Source organism: Lycium barbarum, chromosome 9 (genome assembly GCF_019175385.1).
Source record: "Lycium barbarum isolate Lr01 chromosome 9, ASM1917538v2, whole genome shotgun sequence".
Lineage (NCBI taxonomy): Eukaryota > Viridiplantae > Streptophyta > Magnoliopsida > Solanales > Solanaceae > Lycium > Lycium barbarum.
This window is the reverse complement of record NC_083345.1, coordinates 120,069,598-120,091,050: the sequence shown is the minus strand read 5'-3', so window position 1 is coordinate 120,091,050 and position 21,453 is coordinate 120,069,598. Positions and strand designations below refer to the sequence as shown.

The following is a 21,453-nucleotide window of genomic DNA, read 5'->3' as shown; positions in this document are numbered from 1 at the left end:
TAAATAAAAAAATATGACTGCCTGGATGTAATTTCTTACGCCGGAGTTGTACATTATTAATATTTTCCTTTCCTCGTAACTAGTTTAGGGGTTTAAAGACATTCATCTCATTCAAAATAGAGGAATTGTGAGAGTGAAAACCAAAATGGGGAAATCGTCAGCTACCAAAGATGCTGAAGCACTTGTCAACTCTCTCCGTTCAGCTTACACTGCAACTCCCACTAATCTCAAGGTATTAAATATCTCTCTCTATATACAGGGGCGGAGCCACATTGGCTCCAGGGTTCATCCCTTCGGCGAAAAATTACAGTGTATTTTCAAAGTTAAAATTATTTTGTTATGTATATATATATATATAGTAGATGTTGAACCCTGACTTCTTCGTGTATTTACCTTTTAGAATTTTTGAACCTGGATGAAAATTCTGGCTCCGCCACTGTCTCTATATATATATATATTGTGCTTTTAGATCTATATATTAACAATGCTAAATTAATAGAGATCTGCTATATCAATCATTTATTATATATAGTTATGCTACTGATTCCCTGATGTAATTTTTTTGTTTGTTTTTGTTTTAAAACAGATTATTGATGTATATGTCCTGTTTGCTATCTTCACTGCCGTAATTCAGGTAATAATAGATAGATATTTCTTTGTGTTATAAATACATTCGTTTGTATATGTACTTGTGGTCAATGTTGTTGATACTACTGCTATGTTTTGGTCAATTTATGTTGTTGTTGTTACGTTAGTTGACTCGGGTGACCCATATTATTAGGACCCGTTTGGCCATGAGAATTAGAGCCTGTTTGGATGAACTTATGCCTATAAGCTGCAAACAGCTTATAAGCTAAAAAAAAATAAGTTGGGTAGTCTAACTTATTTTTTTTGGCTTATAAGCTGTTTTCAGCTTATAAGCTGCTTTAGATAAGCTAAGTCAAATGGACTCAATTATTTTTTTGAGCTTATTTTAAGCACAAAATGACTTTAAGCTGGCCAGCCAAACACTCAAAAAAGCTGAAAACAGCTTATAAGCAACTTATAAGCCAATCCAAACGGGCTCTTATTCATTTTTTCCGGAATTTTTTTTCACTTTTTTTGTTTTGTTTTTTGTTTTAAAATCAGAGTTTTGCCATGAAAATGTATTTGAAATTTGGAAAATACCTAAAGACTTGTTTTCACTTGGTTTTCTTTTGACTTTTTTTGACTTTTAGTATACAATGGCGGATCCAGGATTTCCACTCAGGGTGTTCGGAAAAACAACTAGACCGCTTGATCTAGCCTTTTGCATTTGTTCAGTGTGTTCAAAAGTTAATATATGTACATGAACACAGAAAATTTACCCTAAATATACACTGTAATTTTTTGCTCAGGGTGCATGACTAAATCCGCCCCTGTTAGTACATTCAAACAATCAAATATTCTATGCAAAACTATAACCAAATACAACTCCATCTTCAACTCCAACTTCGAAAATCCCAAATAAAGTGAAAAATATTTGGTTTTTATGGCCAAACACCTACTTATACTTGGTTAGTGTTGGAATTATTTGGTTCTTTATTTTAACCAGTGCTTAGTTTGAGAGAAATCCAATTCTTAGGTAGATCATTTGTTATGCATTTCAAGATGAGGTTTAATTAAGTTCAGGGCGGGTATGTAGCTTAACTTGAAGTAGAGTTCAACCAGCATTTCATCTGTTGATCATCTCAGCAGGGGCGGAGCTAGGTAGCCTCTAGGGGGTTCATCCCTCGGCAAAATATTACACTATATATACAAGGTTATATTTATTATTTTTTATATATATATATAGTAGATGTTGAATCCCCTTGACCTCTTCGTGTATTTACTTCTTCATATATCTGAACCCCCTAGATGAAAATCCTGCCTCCGCCACGGCATCTCAGTGATTGCTGATGCATTATATATAGCGTTTAATTCCCAATGATGAGTTCATGCCCTAAGTCTCAAGCAAGTTGTGGTCGGCTATATGAATAAAATAGCCAAATTCTTAGCTAGTAATATGTTACTTAATAAGAAACATTCTTGTAGATGTCCTTGTCTTAGGAAAACTATTGTTCGAACCAAGGGAAGAGTCTACAGTATTACTTCTTTGATGGAACTTCTTTTTTTAACCTAAAATTACCAAATTACTGGTGTTTGAAATGGACTCTTCACTACATGGCTGTGCTTATCTTCATCTTCCTCGTATGCTTCTGGGGCTTGTTGTTGCATACATGTCCTACACGGGTATTGGAGTTAACCTGTACGACTTATGGCTATACGACTCATTTTAATCGCAATCCACTTTATTTGGGCTGTGTTGGACTTTGGCCGAAGTTCATGAGCTTAGATGACCTTAGGCAATATAGGCTCAGATCATTTCCCTTAGAGTTTATGATGTTCTGATGAAGAATTCTGTTGTGAAAGAACTCCTTTGTGGGATTGACCTTTATCTATTCTCTTGAATCTCATCTTGACGCTTCTAGTAAGTATTGAATGTATTGAGTTCAATATCTACACTCGGATTAATCTTGTATTCGAGTGCTAATATAGTTGGTATCAATTCATTTAACTTTATTTCTCCCTTCTTTTTTTGACAATCTTGGATTAACATTCATTGAATTGCTTGATTTTGTGTCATTACATATCTAATTGTTTTATCCTATCTCATTTACTTTGCTTTCGTCATATTCATGTGTGCTCTTGAGGGTTGTTGGTTCTCTGATGCAGAATGGAATTTGAGAAGAAAACTAGCTAAAAACTAAGCTAAGCTAAGCTAAAGCCTAACTAGATAGAGCTAAAAGATGATTTTCATTAATAATATCACAAAAGGGTTTCATGGTAGAATATAAGGGAGAAGCTCTAGCTAGCTTATGGGATCTAAAAGAACTACTATTACAAGAAATATTGGGGTAACTGCGTAAATAGAGAAACTAAAGTTAAGGGGTTCAGGTACAACTGATGAAACTTGTGTCCTCCTTCTGTAAATCAACTCTCCACAGCTGTGAACTACATTAATTGCACTTGGTACAACCATTGCAAGCGTCAGCCCATCTTTCTTACTATAGCTCCAAAATCCAGTCTGCATCATTCTCCATCGATTTACTTGAAACTCGTGGGATTTCCATCGTCATCAAGCCTTTTAAAATAAAAAAGGAGCCCCACGTTCTACCTATTTCATAAAAACTGTAGCACCCTTTTCATTTCTTAAGAATTTCCGATAATAATTTATCTTGTTTCCGAGCAAACACTGATCCTTTCTTCATTAGAATCACCACATTTTTGCCCTATGGCTATATCATCCTTCTCAGTTCTAGTTTCGGTAGAGTTTAGAAATATTTGGAACAGAAAAAGTTGTGGTCTAATAGGTCATCTTTATAAGTTTATGACTTAAAAGTATGCACTCTTCTGTTGAAGGCCAAAGATGACATGACATGCCATTGTTCAGAATGGAGCAGTTTGTCTGTATAAAGCTTCTCGGCTACTTCATGCCAGTTCGAAGATCCCTTCAGCTATTTTACTGATCACCCCTAAAGAGTGAAGAATTAATTTTGTATCTGTAATTGATAGATCATCTTCCTTGATTTATCCATAATGGGGTTTGTTGACAACTTTTTTTCCACTCTGTCAGGTAGTGTACATGGCTATTGTTGGGTCCTTCCCATTCAACTCTTTTCTCTCTGGGGTACTCTCTTGCATAGGCACAGCAGTTCTTGCTGGTAAGCTAATTGTTTTATGTAATGCACTTCATCATAAGAAAATGCTTAGTTCAACTGATTTGATTCGTATCGTGGGTTGCAGTTTGTCTCCGAATCCAAGTAAACAAAGAAAACAAGGAATTCAAGGTAAGTTAACTTTCTCTGGAGGAAGATCATATATCATATATTTTTACAGCAAGGGGAAAATAGTTTTAAATTGGCAAATGAGTGTCGTCATTCTCACCTTCATCTTCTAATAACAACGCTCTTGTTTCCTCATAGAAAGTGGATAATTTTGAAGTGAAAAGTGAGGAAAGATGGAGCCAGTGGGAATGTGCTTTATTGTTTTTAAATTGTTACTTATGGCAAAATATGTCATTTATTCTCGACGCCTTATACTTCATCACTATTGCAGGATTTACCTCCAGAACGTGCTTATGCAGACTTTGTTCTCTGCAACTTAGTGCTCCATTTGGTGATCATGAATTTCCTTGGATAAATTGACGTTCCTAATCTCGAGAGAATGTTGCTTTTCCAAAATTTTCTTGTAAGGATACTGAGGCAATGAATCAGGATTTATTAGCACTTTAGCAATGTGAAAGTTTTTTGTCTGCCCTTTTCGATCTTTCATTTATGAATCTGATAATTTGTCAATCAGAAATACGTACTTCGGATAGTCGATACACAAATTTTACTTGGTTTGAGTCAGTTTGTTCTCTTTGACCTGCTTTGGAAATTTGTTCCCTTTTTTGGGATTGTAAGTTTTCTTCTTCCTTAATACTGTAAAGAATCAAATTTACAGTAATAGGATTTACTAGGAGCACTATACAAACTAAACTGAATTAGCTGACTATTGCCTTGCTAAGATTCTTGCAAGTAAATAATCACTTTTGGAATATTTGCTCCTTGAATATAATATCCATCAACAGTATACATACTTTTACACTGCAGTCTTTTCCTATTAGGCATAACCTTTCTTGATTTGGCTCTTCTAAGGCAGGTATGAGAAGGGTCCCTTCTCCGTTATCAAAGCTTAGTTATTCGTGAATGAGAATTCGCTTTTGTTTTCAAACCAATAGTTAGAAGTTAGAACAAAGAGCTCTACCAGATACTTACTCATACTACAGAAGTATAAAGGGTATTTGTACATAGAGAATTTTGTTTAAATCCAGTTGCTCCAATGAGAGACATTCATCCAAGTATTGCAAAACAAGCACGACGAATTGTATTTCCTAAAGTGAGCCCAGATTACCGTGTCGCTAGAAGGACCAAACTCTAAAATTTACATGAAAAATTAGCCACACTAATGTAAGCGTACACCCTTGTCCAATGGTCAAATGAAGAGGGAGAAATTTTCAAAAAAAAAAAAAAAAAAAAAAAAAAAAAAAGGTTAGAGTTTAAGTAGGCGTTTGGACATAAAAATTATGATATTTGAAAAAAATAAATAGAAAAAGGGTATTAGGAAAGCGAAAAGAGTTGAAATCTTATGAGTGGAAAAGACTTCACTTGAAAATGTGGCTTTGACCAGCTTTTCAAAGTTGAACTCATCTGCAATTTTTTCCAAAAAATAAGTCGAACGTCTAATCAAACGTTGTTTTGAAATTCTTTTGAAATGGATAAAAGGGTCATAAATCTCAACAGAGAAAAAGAAAGTTAGGTAATTTAAGTTAGGTAATTTCTTTCCATCTTTCTAAATTTTGGTGAACAGAGTTATCAGGTATGTGTATTAGTGCAAGTACCCATACCAGGGGGGAACAAAAGATCAAGTCACTAAATGGACCTGAATCCTACACTGGACGGATAGATTTGCATCATATTGTTGTGGGTTTGTAGAGTTTTACCCAAAACATAAAGGGCCCAAAGGATTTGGCAGTTGTTTGATATGTGAACAGATGACAAGATGAGTAGAACAGGAGTTCAGCTTTTGATAACAAGAATGTTCTTACCAAACTTTTGAGCCGTCAATCAAAGTTTAACCACTATTTCAAACTTAATTGGGAAGTAATTACTTTTTAATGCGATTTTTTTTTTGGTAAAGATACCTTTAGCTAAAACATATTCTAAAAAAAAGTTTTATTTGTCACTTGTAACATACATGATGATTGATGAGGTATTATAAATTCATGTTTCCTCCAAACGAAGTAAAAATATTCTCTTATTCTTCTCTCTTATTCTTTCTACAAATCACAAAGTTTGTTCGTGTGAAAAATTCGAATTAATTGCTGAAATTCGAATTTCATTAACTTTATAAAATTTTGAAAGAATTCTGTCACCATCCCGCAAAAGCATGAACATGAGACTCAATTTCTTTAGGAACAATGATTAGACTATAAAAAGTCAGCTTATTATTTCCCCATGTTTTGCAAATATTTTTTTCTTCTAACAATTGATAAATATTTCATGTAGAGTCCATGCTAAATGAATGATATGGTCATCAACAAAGAAGAATCTAATAACAAACATACAAATTTTGTTGGTACGTAATGATTCTTGGAATAACAATTAACAATAATGAAGATGCACTGCACATGTTGTGGTTGTGGAGATCATGATTTCAACCTATATTGCTGCTTCCATCCATTGACCTTTGTTTAGTTTTTTTTTTTTTTAATCAAACCGAGAAGTTTGCATCATGTTATGGCATTGATTGCTCGAATTTCTTGTTGTCCTAAGCTCTCTCATTGGATGTCCAATTCGGCCAAATGAATTTTGTCTTTTCTTAATATTATTATGTTTTTAACTTATGCAGTACTCCCTCCATCATATAATAAGTGTCATCTTAGCTAAAAACACACGTATTAAGAAACCTATAATGCAATGTGAAATTTACCAAATTACCCCTATATAACAAAAATAAATTATTTTTACCTTTTGATTAGAGCATGCACAAGAAGTAAACCTTTTGACATTGAGAATCCAACATTACCACGTTACTATGTGACTATTCCAATCATCATTTAGATGTTACTTTATTGTCTAAGGGTAGAGTTGGAAAAAATTAGTTAATTTATGTCTTGATTTCCTAAGATGACACTTATTATGAGACAAAAAATTTTAGCTAAGGTGATACTTATTATGGGACGGAAGAAGTATAAGTAAATTATTATATATCATGTTGTCATGGTTTATCTTTTATGTTGAGGGGTAGCTCACTTGATGAGCTTCTTACCTTCCCAGGGAGGGTTCAAATACATACATAGCGTAGGGCATTCCATTCTTCTTTCTTGAATGTAATAAAAAATAAACTTAAAAAAGGTAAAATTACGTCAAGCTTCGTAAAAATAAAATTCTCCTTTCATCATCATAATAATAATTGTTATCACTATACCTCTTTGAGTTGGTTTACTTGTAAAATAATAACGGACTCGATGATTAAAGTGTCATTACAAAATTATCACTTCACATAATTTTACTTGATAACTAAATAGATAACGAAACTTCAATTATTTCGAATTTTTTGAACTTTAACTTAAACACTACCTTTTCTGAACTTTTAATTTATTTATTTTTTCGTCACTTCATTGGGGAAAAAAATAGTCTTTAGAAAAAGTAGGGGGTCAAAAACAGGCAAAAGCAAAAGTATAGGGGGCGTGAAAATCGAGAATAAATGGGCCGGGGGAAGGCCCACATGGTGTTGGCCCACTAAAAACGGACTTTTCAAATGCATGCACGCACGAATGAAAAGGGGAATCTACTATGAGCCTGTTTGGATGGACTTATGTCTATAAGCTGCAAACAGCTTATAAGCTAAAAAAAATAAGTTGGGTAGTCTAACTTATTTTTTTTGGCTTATAAGCTGTTTTCAGCTTATAAGCTGCTTTAGATAAGCTAAGTCAAATAGGCCCAATTATTTTTTTTGAGTTTATTTTAAGCACAAAATGACTTTAAGCTGGCCAGCCAAACACTCAAAAAAGCTGAAAACAGCTTATAAGCAACTTATAAGCCAATCCAAACGGGCTCTATGTGCTCCTAGTAGATTCTATTGCTCAACAAATTTGGATTTGGAATTCATGACCAACAACACCAACAATAACAACATATTCAGTATAATTTCACTAATAGAGTTTGAAAGGGGTATGATATACGCGAACCTTATCTCTACTTTTAAGGGAATAGAGAAATTATTTCCGATAAACCCTGAACTCGAAAGGAATATAATCGACAAAAGATTGTAAGAAAAATGAGAGCAAAATAAGAGCCTGTTTGGATGGGCTTATGCCTATATAAGCTAAAAAAAATAAGTTGAGGTAGTGTAACTTATTTTTTTTTGGCTTATAAGTTGTTTTCAGCTTATAAGCTGCTTTAGATAAGTTAAGTCAAATGGGCCCAATTATTTTTTTGAGCTTATTTTAAGCATAAAATGACTTTAAGCTGACCAGCCAAACACTCAAAAAAGCTGAAAACAGCTTATAAGCAACTTATAAGCCAATCCAAACGGGCTCTAAAATTGGTCCAATGGGTCCATCTTATGTGACTTCAATTTTGTAGCTTTGTCCATTAGTATAGTACCTCGTAAGTCATAACATGACTAAAAGCCGAGAATGTTTTGACAGTTGGGAACATCTTTCAACAATTAATATAATATAAGTACAAGTGTTAAATGAGCGAGTTAAATTATATTTGAGTGAAAATAGATCAGATTAATGTGCCAGTGAGACTCTGCTTCCAAATTAAGCTTTTCGGGAGAACTTTAAAGATGTTATGATGATCCTAAATTCCTATGCAGATGCAACAAGCAGGTCGAGCTGACATAGGCGGGAATTAGAACGCTCAAATATAACTCAAGCTTTTAGTTATAGATTTGTCGCATACAAGCTATATTCGGATCTAAAATTTCATATTGTCATGTCGAATTTCAAACAAAACCATTAAATTTTTTGAATAACCACCCCAAATTTTAGACAAAAGTATATAGAAATTATGAATTATCAGGCCTAACTTCACATGAAAACATCATAAATTTGGGACTACGAAGCATAATTTCAGGCGAATTCAACTACTCCATTACTTAACTATTTATTTCATTACCACAACTACAGTTCAAACTTATGTACCTGTAAATTGCAATCATGGTTCTTTGGCAATGTTGAGAATGCTCACATACACACTTTGCAGAACTCTGATAGTTCATAAAAGAGTTCATCAAGTTATATGGGATATCCAGCACCAAATTTCAACACTGACACTTGATATATTCTGTGCTCTCGTTGAGAGTCGAACTCAAGACCTCCCGCTTACTAAACGGGTGCTCTAACCAACTGAGCTACGAGAGCTGATACATTGTTAAATCACTTTTCTCTATTGAGTTTTGACAGATGAATTGAATTTGACTTTTTAATGGTCTTACAATCAAATAGAGCTGCATATCATACATTTATGCCTTCTGTGTGGAGATTTTTTATACGATCAATTTAGTTTACTTTACTAAAACATATGTTCTTACTAGGTTATTCATTACATTTATCATAAAGATTTGTGTAATGCTGTCACTTGTTAATAGTAGAGGTAAGAGATTCAGTTAACGAAAAAGTATGACTATAGGGCCTGAAGCAATTCAAGCATCAGTCGTTTTAGTGGTAAAAGTTCTTTCGGTGTTGTAATATTCCTTACCTACGACTTGATTGTTCAAGTGCTTTTTATACTTTCAATGCATAAAATTTAAATTCTGTTTTTTAAACTTTCTTTTGCTGATATTCATGCTCATATTCTCTGGGGTGTGGGGGGGGGGGGGGTAGGGGTAGGGTGTGGGGTGTGTGTGACTTGCCATACATCTATTTTGCATGACCAGATTAATGGAACAAGTAAAGGGAACGGTTGGTTTTACGTGTGAACTGATTATATATTTGGTTGAAGTACAATTGAATTCATTGTTATTGGTAACATTTATGGATTATGTGTACATATTGACCCTAAATTTACTTCAAATGTTGCATTCATGAATTCTGCATGGGTTTGGGCTCTTGTCATAACTGCTTTCTCGTACAAAATGATTTCAAAATTTAAACTTAATGAATTCTTAGTACTTTTATTTTTAAAATTACGGATTCAAATTTAGTATTTATTAAATTCTTTTGATAGATTGTCACGTACATATCTATGTTCAGTGTCGAAAACATCGGATTCCGAAAACATGCAGCCCAAGTATTGCATCCATCCCTACTCGTAGTGCATAATTGTTTAAGACACAAATGTTAATAATTGAGTTTAATTTTTATGGATTGATAATATACAGAGAAATCATATGCTAAAAAAAAAGACTTAAGAGCCCGTTTGGCTTAGCTTAAAAAAAATGGCTTAATTACTTATTTTTTTGAGCTTATTCTAAGCACTTTTTTAGCTTATAAGCTGGTTTGACCACTTATAAGCCAATACAAATGGGCTCCAAGTAAAGTGTGGCATACAATTGAAATCACCAAACTAAAAAGAAAAAATTACATCTAAATTCTCAAGATATTTCTTTTACTGTTTGACCGAGTACGATGTTAAAATATTAACCATAATAAAAGATAATATCCGAAGTAGTCATTAAAATTACTTTGGTAGAGAAAGATATTATAAAATCTAAAATATTTGAATATTTAAACAAATTCCAAGTTTCGGAAGTAGTGAAAAATAGTTCTCAAATAATATTACTTTTTGAAATATCATCATTTAAATATTTACTAAAGTAGTGCAAATTATAATACTTATAGCCTGATTGGCCAAACTTATTTTTTCCCAAAAGTAATTATTTTTTTCAAACAGTGCTTATTTTAAAATAGGTGAGGTGTTTGACCAAGCTTTTGGGAGAAAATAAGTGACTCTGGGAGTAGCACACATAGGTTTTCAGAAGCTAAAAAATAGTTTTTGCTCAAAAGCACTTTTTTGAAAAGTATTTTTTCTCTAGAAACACTTTTTAAAAATTTGGTCAAACACTAATTGTTGCTTCAAAGTGTTTTTAAATTAATTGACCAAACACAAACTGTTTTTCGACAAAAGTACTTTTGAAAAAAAAACATTTTTCAAAATAAACTGATTGTAAAAACTTGGCCAAACAAGCTATTAGTCGAAAGAAAATGGTAACTAGTTTTTTATTTAAATAAATAATTTAAACACCAGTATTTGTTATTTCATTTACACTAATCTTTTCCTAATTAACTGGTTCCAGTTGTAAAGATTGTGAAAAATATCCCATAACAGAACAACCTCTTTTCACCGCGTAAAGCATGTTCAGACAGACCCCCTAAATTCCCGTTAATTACTTTTAGCACCCCAAAACTTCCTCTCTCTCTCTCTTTTTTTTTGGTAAGTAAAAAAAATGTTTAATGTTAAATGTTCTTTTTCTTCACATTCAGAAAGAAGATAAAGCAGCAGTAAAAGTTTCACATGAACATCTTTAATAGACACCATTAAATACACATTTTCTTCATAATAAATTGCCTAATAAACTCTTAATAATAACTACATACACATAAGGTAAAAATATTCCATCAAACCACCTAAAAAGGAAAATGTTTTTACATGTCCTTAAAAAAGGAGACTCATTTATTCAGCCTTTTAACTTTCCTTTTTTAACTTAAACATATATATACACAAAGTTCTTGAAACCTTTGAATACTTTAGATATTGTGTTTTTTTTTTTGGGTGTCATATTGCTGGCTGATATTTGCTACATTAAAAGGTATTAAAAATTGAGTCTTTATATATTTTTCTTTGTAAAGTTTGAATCTTTCTCATTTGGAGTTCCTTGTTTTTTTTTTCCCCTTCAATATTGAGGTTGGTAACTGATAACTAAAGTTGTTTTTTTCTTTTCAAAAAGACTCATTCTTTACAATCCTTGAGACTTAAGAGAGAGGAAAATAGTGATGGGGTTCTTGTTTTTTTAATGCTAAGGTTGGTAACTACTAATTAAAGTATTATTATTATTATTATTATTTTTTTTTTTTCAAAAAAGACTCAATCTTTTCAATATTTGAGACTTAAGGAGAAACATTGAGAGAGGAAAATGGTGATGGGGATATATGGTTTAGTCTAGATTATTTATTATTTAATTAAGAATAGTTAATTTTATTGGATAATTAAAGACTAAGTCTAGTTGTAACATTTTGATGGGACCCCATGTTGTAATATGTTATGTTTGAAAACATGTATCTTTGTGCTGCTGCATGTTGTTGTGAATCTTGAATTTTTTATTAGCATTTGCTTTGAATGTTTCTATACACGCCTTTGGTAGGCAGATAGTTTTAGTATTATAAGTATATATTATAAGATTTTGTTGGTATTGTTTATATAGTTTTGGACAAGGAGTGGAGGTCACATATCTCTCCACTTATACATATCAACAATATAGTTCATATGTATAACAATTGTTGATTTGTATTGGAAGAATCAGATGAATGTCTATTTGAACTTGCATTCTTCCGTTGGTTTCTGAAAAAAACTCTGGGCTTTCTTGGATATGGTGTTAGGAAAATTTTGATCCTTTGCTCTTGCTGTTTACCTCATCAGGAGTATAGGTACTTTTTTATGTGTGATTGTTGTTGTATTTTATACTTTTTCTAGTGTTTTGGAATTCTGTGTTGGTCAGACTCTTCAAAAATACAGAGAGGGGTTGCGTGTCGGAGCCTCAAAAAGTAGTGCATTTTTGAAGTATCCGAGATGATTACTGCTGCATTTTTGGAGAGTCTCAGCAACGTAGTTTTGGATAAAAGATCCAATATTTAATAAATTGAAAAGATAGAATGGCTTGGGAAATAGAGGAAGAGGAAGAGAGTTGTATCATAATTTTACTTTTTCATATTCTATTGACATGCAAAAGATGTTTAAATATTTTGGCCCTTCCCAACTCTTCTTTTAGCTGTTTCAGATGATGTGTTAATTCACTAAAGAAAAACTGGAATTAGCTTTGAACTTCGTCGTTAATCCATAGCTAACCGAATTTTCTGATAATCCTTCGCTAAATAGGTTTAGCTACAGTATGTCAGTCGCTAATTCATGTTCTTTTAGTAGTGATTGTGAAACCTTACAGCTAGCTAAAATTTTCTGCTTACTTCATTTTCCTTGTGCAGTCTCAGGTTCTGGTGAAATCTTGTTTGCTTGACTTTTAGCAAAAAATGGCTGGAAGATCCTTCAGACCTCCTTTAGACCCACAACAAGGTAAGCCTCCGGGCGTGACCTTTGCAAGGAGGACTAACTCGGGTCGATATGTAAACTTATCTAGGGATTCACTGGATAGTGAAATTAGCGGTCTTGAGTTTGCGAACTACACGGTGCATATGCCTCCGACACCTGATAATCAACCCTCCGATCCATCCATTTCGCGGAGGGTTGAAGAACAGTATGTGTCGAATTCCTTGTTTAGTGGTGGTTATAACAGTGCCACTCGTGCACATTTGATGGATAAGGTGATTGACTCGGAAGCCAACCATCCTCAAATGGCTGGTACTAAAGGGTCTTCTTGTGCTATACAAGGTTGTGATGGACAGGTCATGAGTGATGGGAGGGGTGAAGATGTTCTTCCTTGCGAATGTGATTTCAAAATTTGTCGCGATTGTTATATTGACGCTGTCAAAATCGGAGATGGGATTTGTCCCGGTTGTAAAGAGCTTTACAAGAAAACGGATTTGGGTGAGAATTCCGTGGATCCCTCTAGACAACCTTTGTCATTGCCTTCGAATGTTGGGATGTCTAAAAACGAAAGGATGTTATCTATGATGAGATCAGCTAATAAGTCTGCCATAATAAGGAGCGATTCAGGGTTGATGAGGAATCAAACAGGGGATTTCGATCATAATAGATGGTTATTCGAGACGAAAGGAACATATGGATATGGGAATGCTATATGGCCACAGGATGAGGGATTTGGGAATGGTAAAGATGATGATGATATTGGTGAGCATTCTGAACTTCTCAACAAGCCTTGGAGGCCACTTACGCGTAAGCTGAAGATACCTGCTGCAGTTCTCAGCCCATACCGGTAATAATTTCCTGTTCCTAAGTAGTTTCAACAACTACTTTTTTGTCTTTTCTGGTACATTTAATTTAGGACCTCTATGTAACAGTCACCTTATAACAATATTTAACTATAAAAGCCATTTTTAGCGGAACAAATTGTTTTACCTATAGAGAGGTTTGACTGTATTAGACGAATAACTTTAAAATATAATTGCATAGTGCCTTGTTCTTTTAACTTGTTTGGCTCTGCCCCTAATATTTTACTATTGCCTCTTCACTCCATGAGTGAAGCTAAATCAGTTTTGTGTACCAATATTTTCTTTCTGAGGAAAAACAATTCAAAAACAGTCACGTAATATTTCCTTACTGTATTATACTTTTATCAATCTTGAATAACTTGTAGGGGACATTTTGTTTAACTTGTCAACTTCTGGTTAATGTGTTTCTTGATGTGATCTATCAATGCCATTTTTAGTATGCTGTATATTTAGTTTCTTAAGGCTTAGCGTGTTTGAAAGACAAGATCGGACTATTTTGCCTTTTTCGAATACATTTTCATACTCGCTAAGCTTTAGGTTGGTTGTCCAATGCATAATGATCTCTTTACTAAGTCTGCAATTGTTTTATTAATATTAGTAAGCGTTTTGGACATAAAAAATTTGATATTTAAAAAAAAGTGGAAAAAAAGGATATTTGGAAGTTAAAGTCCTGTTTGGACATGCATTTAACTTAAAAAAGTGAGTAGAAAAACTGGTCAAGATTACCTTTTCAAACTTGAAACTCATGTTCGATTATTTTTTCCAACAGATCACTTCAATGTATAATCAAACGCTGTTTTAATTAATTTATTTTTTTGAAAAAAATTCATGTCCAAACGAGCTCTTAGTATTGAACGATTTTGATGTCCAATCTGTTCATGTGCTTATTTCTTGAAATTTACATATTTAGATGTTAGCATTTTTTATTTTTTTTGGTTATTTTCAAGATGTTTGAGAAGCTGTCTTGACATATCTCCATATTTTACAGGCTTTTGATTTTAATTCGTGTCGTTATACTTGGATTATTTCTTCAATGGAGGGTCAGCCATCCCAACACTGATGCTATATGGCTATGGTATATGTCCATAATCTGTGAGATTTGGTTTGCAATATCATGGCTGCTTGACCAGCTTCCAAAGTTATGCCCAATAAATCGTGCTACTGATCTTAATGTACTAAAAGAAAAGTTTGAAACTCCTACCCCTACCAATCCCACTGGAAAATCTGATCTTCCAGGAATGGATGTATTTGTTTCTACAGCTGATCCTGAGAAAGAGCCACCACTCGTTACATCAAACACAATCCTATCTATTCTTGCTGCTGATTACCCTGTGGAAAAACTTTCTTGCTATGTATCCGATGATGGAGGTGCTCTTTTGACATTTGAAGCGATGGCTGAAGCTGCAAGTTTTGCCAACATTTGGGTCCCTTTTTGTCGTAAGCATGATATCGAACCGAGGAACCCGGAGAGTTACTTCAGTTTGAAGAAAGACCCTTATAAGAACAAAGTACGTCAAGATTTCGTCAAGGACCGTAGACGTGTGAAGCGTGAATATGATGAATTTAAGGTTCGAATCAACGGCCTTCCAGATTCTATTCGTCGGCGTTCTGATGCCTACAATGCTCGAGAGGAAATCAAAGCTTTGAAGCTTCAAAGAGAGAGAGCTGGGGACGAACCTTTGGAACCTATCAAGATAACTAAGGCCACTTGGATGGCGGATGGAACTCACTGGCCCGGAACTTGGATGGTAACTGCTTCTGAGCACTCTCGGGGTGATCATGCAGGAATCATACAGGTATTGATCATGCTTGGCAGTTGGCATCCCATTATTTTAAGAGATGTATTACATTATTGGACCGCTCTAAAACATAATAGCCGGTAAATGTATATGTTTTGTACATCAAGTATAACTAAACATAAAATATACATAAATTTACATATTATACACAATCAGTGTATAGGTTTTGTATATTTTTGGCTAGAACCTGTAATTAATTTTGGACAACTGTCAAAAAATGAAAAAAAAACCCTTTTTTAACAGCACGGATTAAGGTTTTTTGGCGGGTCATAAATTTTGCTGCTTGTATGTCTTGTACTCACAATAATTACACTGTTTTGACATTTTGGTTTACTTATGAACTGTAGGTGATGTTAAAACCTCCAAGTGACGAATCGATGCACGGTACAACTGCTGATGGCAGTATGCTTGATTTTACGGAAGTTGATATTCGGCTCCCCATGCTGGTATATGTTTCTCGTGAGAAGCGTCCCGGGTATGATCACAACAAGAAGGCTGGAGCCATGAATGCATTGGTCCGAGCGTCAGCTATCATGTCTAATGGCCCGTTTATTCTGAACCTTGATTGTGATCACTACATCTACAACTCAGAGGCAATAAGGGAGGGCATGTGTTTTATGATGGACCGGGGTGGGGATCGTATTTGTTATGTCCAGTTTCCTCAGCGGTTTGAGGGGATTGATCCCTCTGATCGGTATGCAAATCACAATACTGTCTTCTTCGATGTGAATATGCGTGCCCTGGATGGACTTCAAGGTCCAGTTTACGTGGGCACTGGTTGCCTCTTCCGTAGGACTGCTCTTTACGGGTTTGATCCACCACGAGCAAAGGACCGCCACCCTGGTTGCTGCAGCTGTTGCTTTGGGCAGCGCAAGAGTAAGGCCAGTGTTGCTGACGAAAAGAGGGCACTTAGAATGGGAGACATTGATGATGATGAAATGGATCTTGCTGCTTTTCCTAAAAGATTCGGTAACTCTAGCGTCCTCATTGATTCAATCCCGGTGGCTGAATTCCAAGGTAGACCTCTCGCTGATCACCCTTCTGTAAAACACGGGCGACCTCCCGGTGCACTAACTATTCCAAGAGAGCTTCTTGATGCTTCCACTGTTGCTGAAGCGGTCAGTGTCATATCGTGTTGGTACGAAGACAAAACCGAATGGGGCAATCGAGTTGGATGGATTTATGGGTCCGTTACTGAAGATGTGGTAACGGGTTACAGGATGCATAATAGGGGTTGGAGATCTATATACTGTGTGACAAAAAGAGATGCATTCCGTGGCACTGCACCTATCAATCTAACTGACAGGCTTCACCAAGTCCTACGATGGGCTACTGGTTCCGTTGAGATCTTTTTCTCGCGGAACAATGCTTTTATGGCTAGTCCGAAGATGAAGATTTTACAACGGATTGCTTACCTCAACGTTGGGATCTACCCATTCACTTCGATATTCCTTATCGTCTATTGCTTCCTCCCGGCACTCTCACTTTTCTCCGGTCAATTCATCGTGCAAAGCCTTAATATCACTTTTCTCGTGTATCTCCTTGTCATCTCATTAACTCTCTGCATGCTAGCTATCCTCGAGATCAAGTGGTCCGGGATCACTTTAGAAGAATGGTGGAGAAACGAGCAATTTTGGTTAATCGGAGGCACGAGTGCACATCTTGCCGCTGTGCTTCAAGGGCTGTTAAAAGTTGTTGCTGGCATTGAGATTTCGTTCACTCTGACTTCGAAATCTTCAGGTGATGAAAACGACGATGAGTACGCGGATCTCTATGTCATTAAATGGACGTCCTTGATGATTCCACCTATTACAATCATGATGGTTAACCTGGTAGCAATAGCTGTTGGTTTTAGTCGGACTATATATAGCACGATACCACAATGGAGTCGTTTGTTAGGAGGCGTTTTCTTCAGTTTTTGGGTGTTGGCTCATCTATATCCGTTCGCGAAAGGACTGATGGGACGACGAGGAAGGACACCAACCATCGTGTTCGTTTGGTCCGGGCTTATCGCCATCACCATTTCTCTTCTTTGGGTTGCAATTAACCCTCCTCAAGGTGCCACTGAAATTGGAGGTTCATTTCAGTTCCCTTGAAACTTTTCTACTGGCATAGTAAGAAAACTATAGCTTATTCCACAATCAGTTCAAATTATTCTTTTTAGTGCTCTTTTCTTGATTTGTATTCTTGATATGTGAGGAAAGTGGAGAAGGGAATTGATTGTTATGTGGAGTTTTTATTGTTTTGATCTCAATGTTCATAGGGAAGAATAACACATACAATACATTCTTTGTAATCAGAGCCTCAAAATACACTAGTGACATTGATTCTTTTAATTATCATTTGTTACACTATTGTTTCTTTGAAGTTTTCAGTTTTTGCTGCTAGTGTTATGAGGAACTTTGCATGATTGCGGAATAGTTAATAATTATGGTAAATATGTGGGTATTCACACGCAAATAGATCAAAAGTGCACATTTCAATTAATTGAAGGTGCTTAGTCAAATATTCACAAGCAAGGGATCGCTTTTGTTTTGTCCGCGCTTATCGCTATCACCATTTCTCTACTTTGAGTTTCAATTAACCCCCTCAAGGTAGCACTGAAATTGGAGGTTCATTTCAGTTCCCCTTAAAACTTTTCTACTGGCATAGAAACAAAACTATAGGCTATTCCACAATCAATTCAAAATTATTCTTTTTATTTCTCTTTTCTTGATTTGTGTTCTTTATATGTGAGGAGAGTGGACGAAGGGATTGATTGTTATGGGGAGTGTTTATGGTTTTGACTCGACGCTCGTAGGTAAGAATAATACATATTATAATACATTCTTTGTAATCAGAGCCTCAAAATATAATAGTGAAATTGATTCTTTTAATTATCATTTGTTACACTATTGTTTCTTTGAAGTTTTCAGTTTTTGCTGCTAGTGTTATGAGGAACTTTACATGATCAGAATTTTATCATTCTTTTGACTAAGCAAAATGTTATCATGTTCTTGAATCTTGAGTCATCTATTTAGTATTACCAAACTCTTTGAACATTTTTTTCCTTCTGATTTCTAACCAACTCTACAACTTTTTCAAAGCTTAGGAGATAGCACCTTGACCACCTCACAAAAAAGAATAAGTCTGTGTGTATCGAAGGAAGATGTTTTCCAGGTATTATTTTCTAGTCAAAAAATAGTTTTCGTACTTAATTTTGATATTTGATAAACAAAAAAAATATTATCTCAAGATTGTTTATATATTCTTGGCAAATACTATAGAGGATTGGAGGTTGAGAGTGGGGATTTGTGAGTTGGGGTGGAGGCGAGATGTTACTGGAGGTGGGTGGGTGGGGGCGGGAAGGGGACAATCAATTGGAACATCATCCAAGAGACATTTTTTCCTTACCTTCGTGAGGGAACTTATTTTTTAACTTTTAAAGGACATGTTTTCTGAGAGAAACCAATCATCGAGAAATTGGAACCAAACACTCCCTTGGTACTTCTTTTTCCCTCGAAATCTGCCCTTATTATATGCAATTATAGGAGTTTAAATAAAGTGATATATTTTTTCTCGAATAAACTAAATAATTTATTAATGTGGGAAAAACTTTGTATACAAGTCGCATACATTAAGCAAGGACATCTCAATAAAGTTAATGGCCTAAAGCCAAATTTTAATCTGAGGCCTTAAGTAGATACACACAGGGGAGGAGGGAGGAGGAGCCAAGGGGGTTCATCTGAACCTCCTTCGGCGGAAAATTACACTGTTTATACATGGTTTAAATTATTTTTCATGTATATATAGTAGGCGTTGAACCCCCTTTGGCTTTTTCGTGTGTTTCCTTTTTCATATTTTAAACCCCCTTAGTGAAAATTCTGGCTCCGCCACCGGATACACATCCATAAAAATATATAGTGTTGCCTTTCTATTTTTGTATACTTGTTTGCCTTTTACTTCATATAGGAACTTAATATTTCTAATAGTGAGGATTAATAAGATGTCAGTTGTGTGTTTTAAATACATTACCTTAAATGTTGTAAAAAAAATATTTAATACTATGAAGATTTGAGTAGTTTAGTCCAAAGTTTTAAAATATTTCTCCATACTATGAAGATTTGAGTAGTTTATATTTGATTATTGAAAGAAAACGAATCTAGTTTTATTATTGTAAAGATAATTACTTAATATATCCACAAATTTTCTTGTTATATGTCTTAATATTTAATTTTTCTACCATTGTGGGAAGTTTATATGTGACCTGTTGAAAATGAGGTTGGTGAAGGACGACAATACTAACACGAAATTGTTGCTACATTATTGAAAAGGATGAATTATGGTGTATTATGAAGATATTTCAAAGATATATGTTTCGTTAGATCATAAATTCGTCTATTTGTTCAATTCTTGCCAAATGTGTGTATTAACAAAAGTTTATTTGTTTTTTTAGAGAAAAAAAAAGTACAAGTCTCTTTATTCATATTACAACTTTCATCAAATCTAAACTAAAAGTACTCTGCAATTTCAACTTCTCACAAATTATCAGGGCAGAAAATACAAACGTATAAATTGGATTGCCTTTCCATGAATACATTCAAAATGGTGATGATGTTGTACGTATGGATGATTTGTTTAATCAAAACCCTCCAAACCCTAATAATAATGCTTTTCTGCAAGACTTGCATGATAATTACGGTTTTTGGGTAGATATAAATATAAATTTGAAAGATGTTATTAATGGAGAAAATAATGGCAATGTTGTTGATGCCATTGATCTAAATCACCAAGAAAAGAATGGAGAAGTTAATGGCAATGGTGCTGATGCCAACCAAGAAAATGGAGATGAATAGATGATGATTTGAATGAAGAAGTTAATTGCTGTTTGGGATGATTTTCTTTCAAAATTTACAGGTGGATCAATGAAAATTTTGTATTTCTTTTTACAATCTTTTATATTATCTACGAGATATCAAATCATAAAATTCATCCATTCAAAAGTTTGCGGATCTAAAGCATCTTACAAGCCTCACCCTCGAGCGAACCCTGTAATTAAGTGAGATGTCTAAGCGGTATGTTTAAGGCTGTCTTTCTCAAGCGGTGTGTAAAATACTATTTTTTCTGTCTAAATTCCTAAAGTGATAATTATTTTTTGCTAATGTGACACTTATTTTGTGACTGAGGAAGTATTCCTTTTATATAGCAAAAGAGATGAATCTGTTGTTCGGAATTATTAAATCTGATAACCGATTGTTCAGGTGTATAGCAGATTTTCTTTGAAAGAAAAAAATCAAATAATTTTTTGTGGTAGAACAAAATACCTCTCATCTCTCCATGGAATAGATTTTTTTTTTTTTTTTTTAAGGAATGTTGTTTTGAAGTGCACTAATTCCTTAAATCTAGTACCATCGAGTATTTGATGGAGATCACACTATGGCTGCCCATGAATGCTTCTCATTTGAAACTGTAGTCCAGTAAATGCAAGAAAGAGAATAAGTGATGTAAACATAAGAAATTATCGGATCAATTCATGTAGGAACTGTTAATTCAATTTTTTTTTTTTTTATAAACTTGCAAGTTGTTGGAGATAGAGTTTCACAATTTTTTTTTTTTAAAAAAAAAAGTAGAAGGGAAAATGCTGCTTTAGAAGGAAATACTAAAAGGGTTGAAATACAAATATTTGTATCAGCACATAACAATAACAATAACAAACTCAGTCCCATAACAAGTTGGGATCGACCGTATGAATCTCCACTTTTTCATTTAAATCCATTTTGTATCATCATCATACTAAATAAATTGTATCAATACTTGTTAAAATTGTTTTACCTAACGAGAGGATGAATTCAAATACAACCAAAATCCACAATAAACGTCAAACATCTATGGAGCATAGCAAAAAAACTTGGCTTCAGCTCTCGTCACGTTACTCAATCTTACAGCATAAAATCGAGTCAGAGGCGCTGCAAGCGAGCAAAGAAGCACTTCTTGTGACCAAAG

At 34.4% G+C, this 21,453-nt stretch overlaps 2 protein-coding genes and 1 non-coding gene across 4 annotated transcripts; 2 read left to right on the top strand and 1 right to left on the bottom strand.

Moving 5' to 3' along the window:
* On the top strand, nucleotides 1–4,424 carry LOC132609682 (dolichyl-diphosphooligosaccharide--protein glycosyltransferase subunit DAD1-like). Of its 2 annotated transcripts, none has more exons than XM_060323785.1 (5): nucleotides 1–232; nucleotides 587–636; nucleotides 3,640–3,722; nucleotides 3,805–3,848; nucleotides 4,117–4,424. In XM_060323785.1, the coding sequence occupies exons 1-5, from the start codon at nucleotides 146–148 to the stop codon at nucleotides 4,198–4,200; spliced, it is 348 nt and encodes a 115-aa protein (XP_060179768.1). In that variant the 5' UTR covers nucleotides 1–145; the 3' UTR covers nucleotides 4,201–4,424. The 2 variants fall into 2 exon arrangements, with proteins under 2 accessions (XP_060179768.1, XP_060179767.1); XM_060323784.1 differs by having other exon boundaries at nucleotides 9–232; nucleotides 587–634; nucleotides 3,635–3,722.
* A 4,476-nt stretch (nucleotides 4,425–8,900) lies between these two features.
* TRNAT-AGU (transfer RNA threonine (anticodon AGU)) lies at nucleotides 8,901–8,974 on the bottom strand. The gene has a single exon. It is a non-coding gene; the product is annotated as a tRNA-Thr (tRNA).
* Nucleotides 8,975–12,610: 3,636 nt separating this feature from the next.
* On the top strand, nucleotides 12,611–17,838 carry LOC132609681 (cellulose synthase-like protein D2). Its single transcript, XM_060323782.1, has 3 exons — nucleotides 12,611–13,656; nucleotides 14,661–15,468; nucleotides 15,819–17,838. The coding sequence occupies exons 1-3, from the start codon at nucleotides 12,794–12,796 to the stop codon at nucleotides 17,565–17,567; spliced, it is 3,420 nt and encodes a 1,139-aa protein (XP_060179765.1). The 5' UTR covers nucleotides 12,611–12,793; the 3' UTR covers nucleotides 17,568–17,838.
* The last annotated feature ends 3,615 nt before the right edge of the window (nucleotides 17,839–21,453 follow it).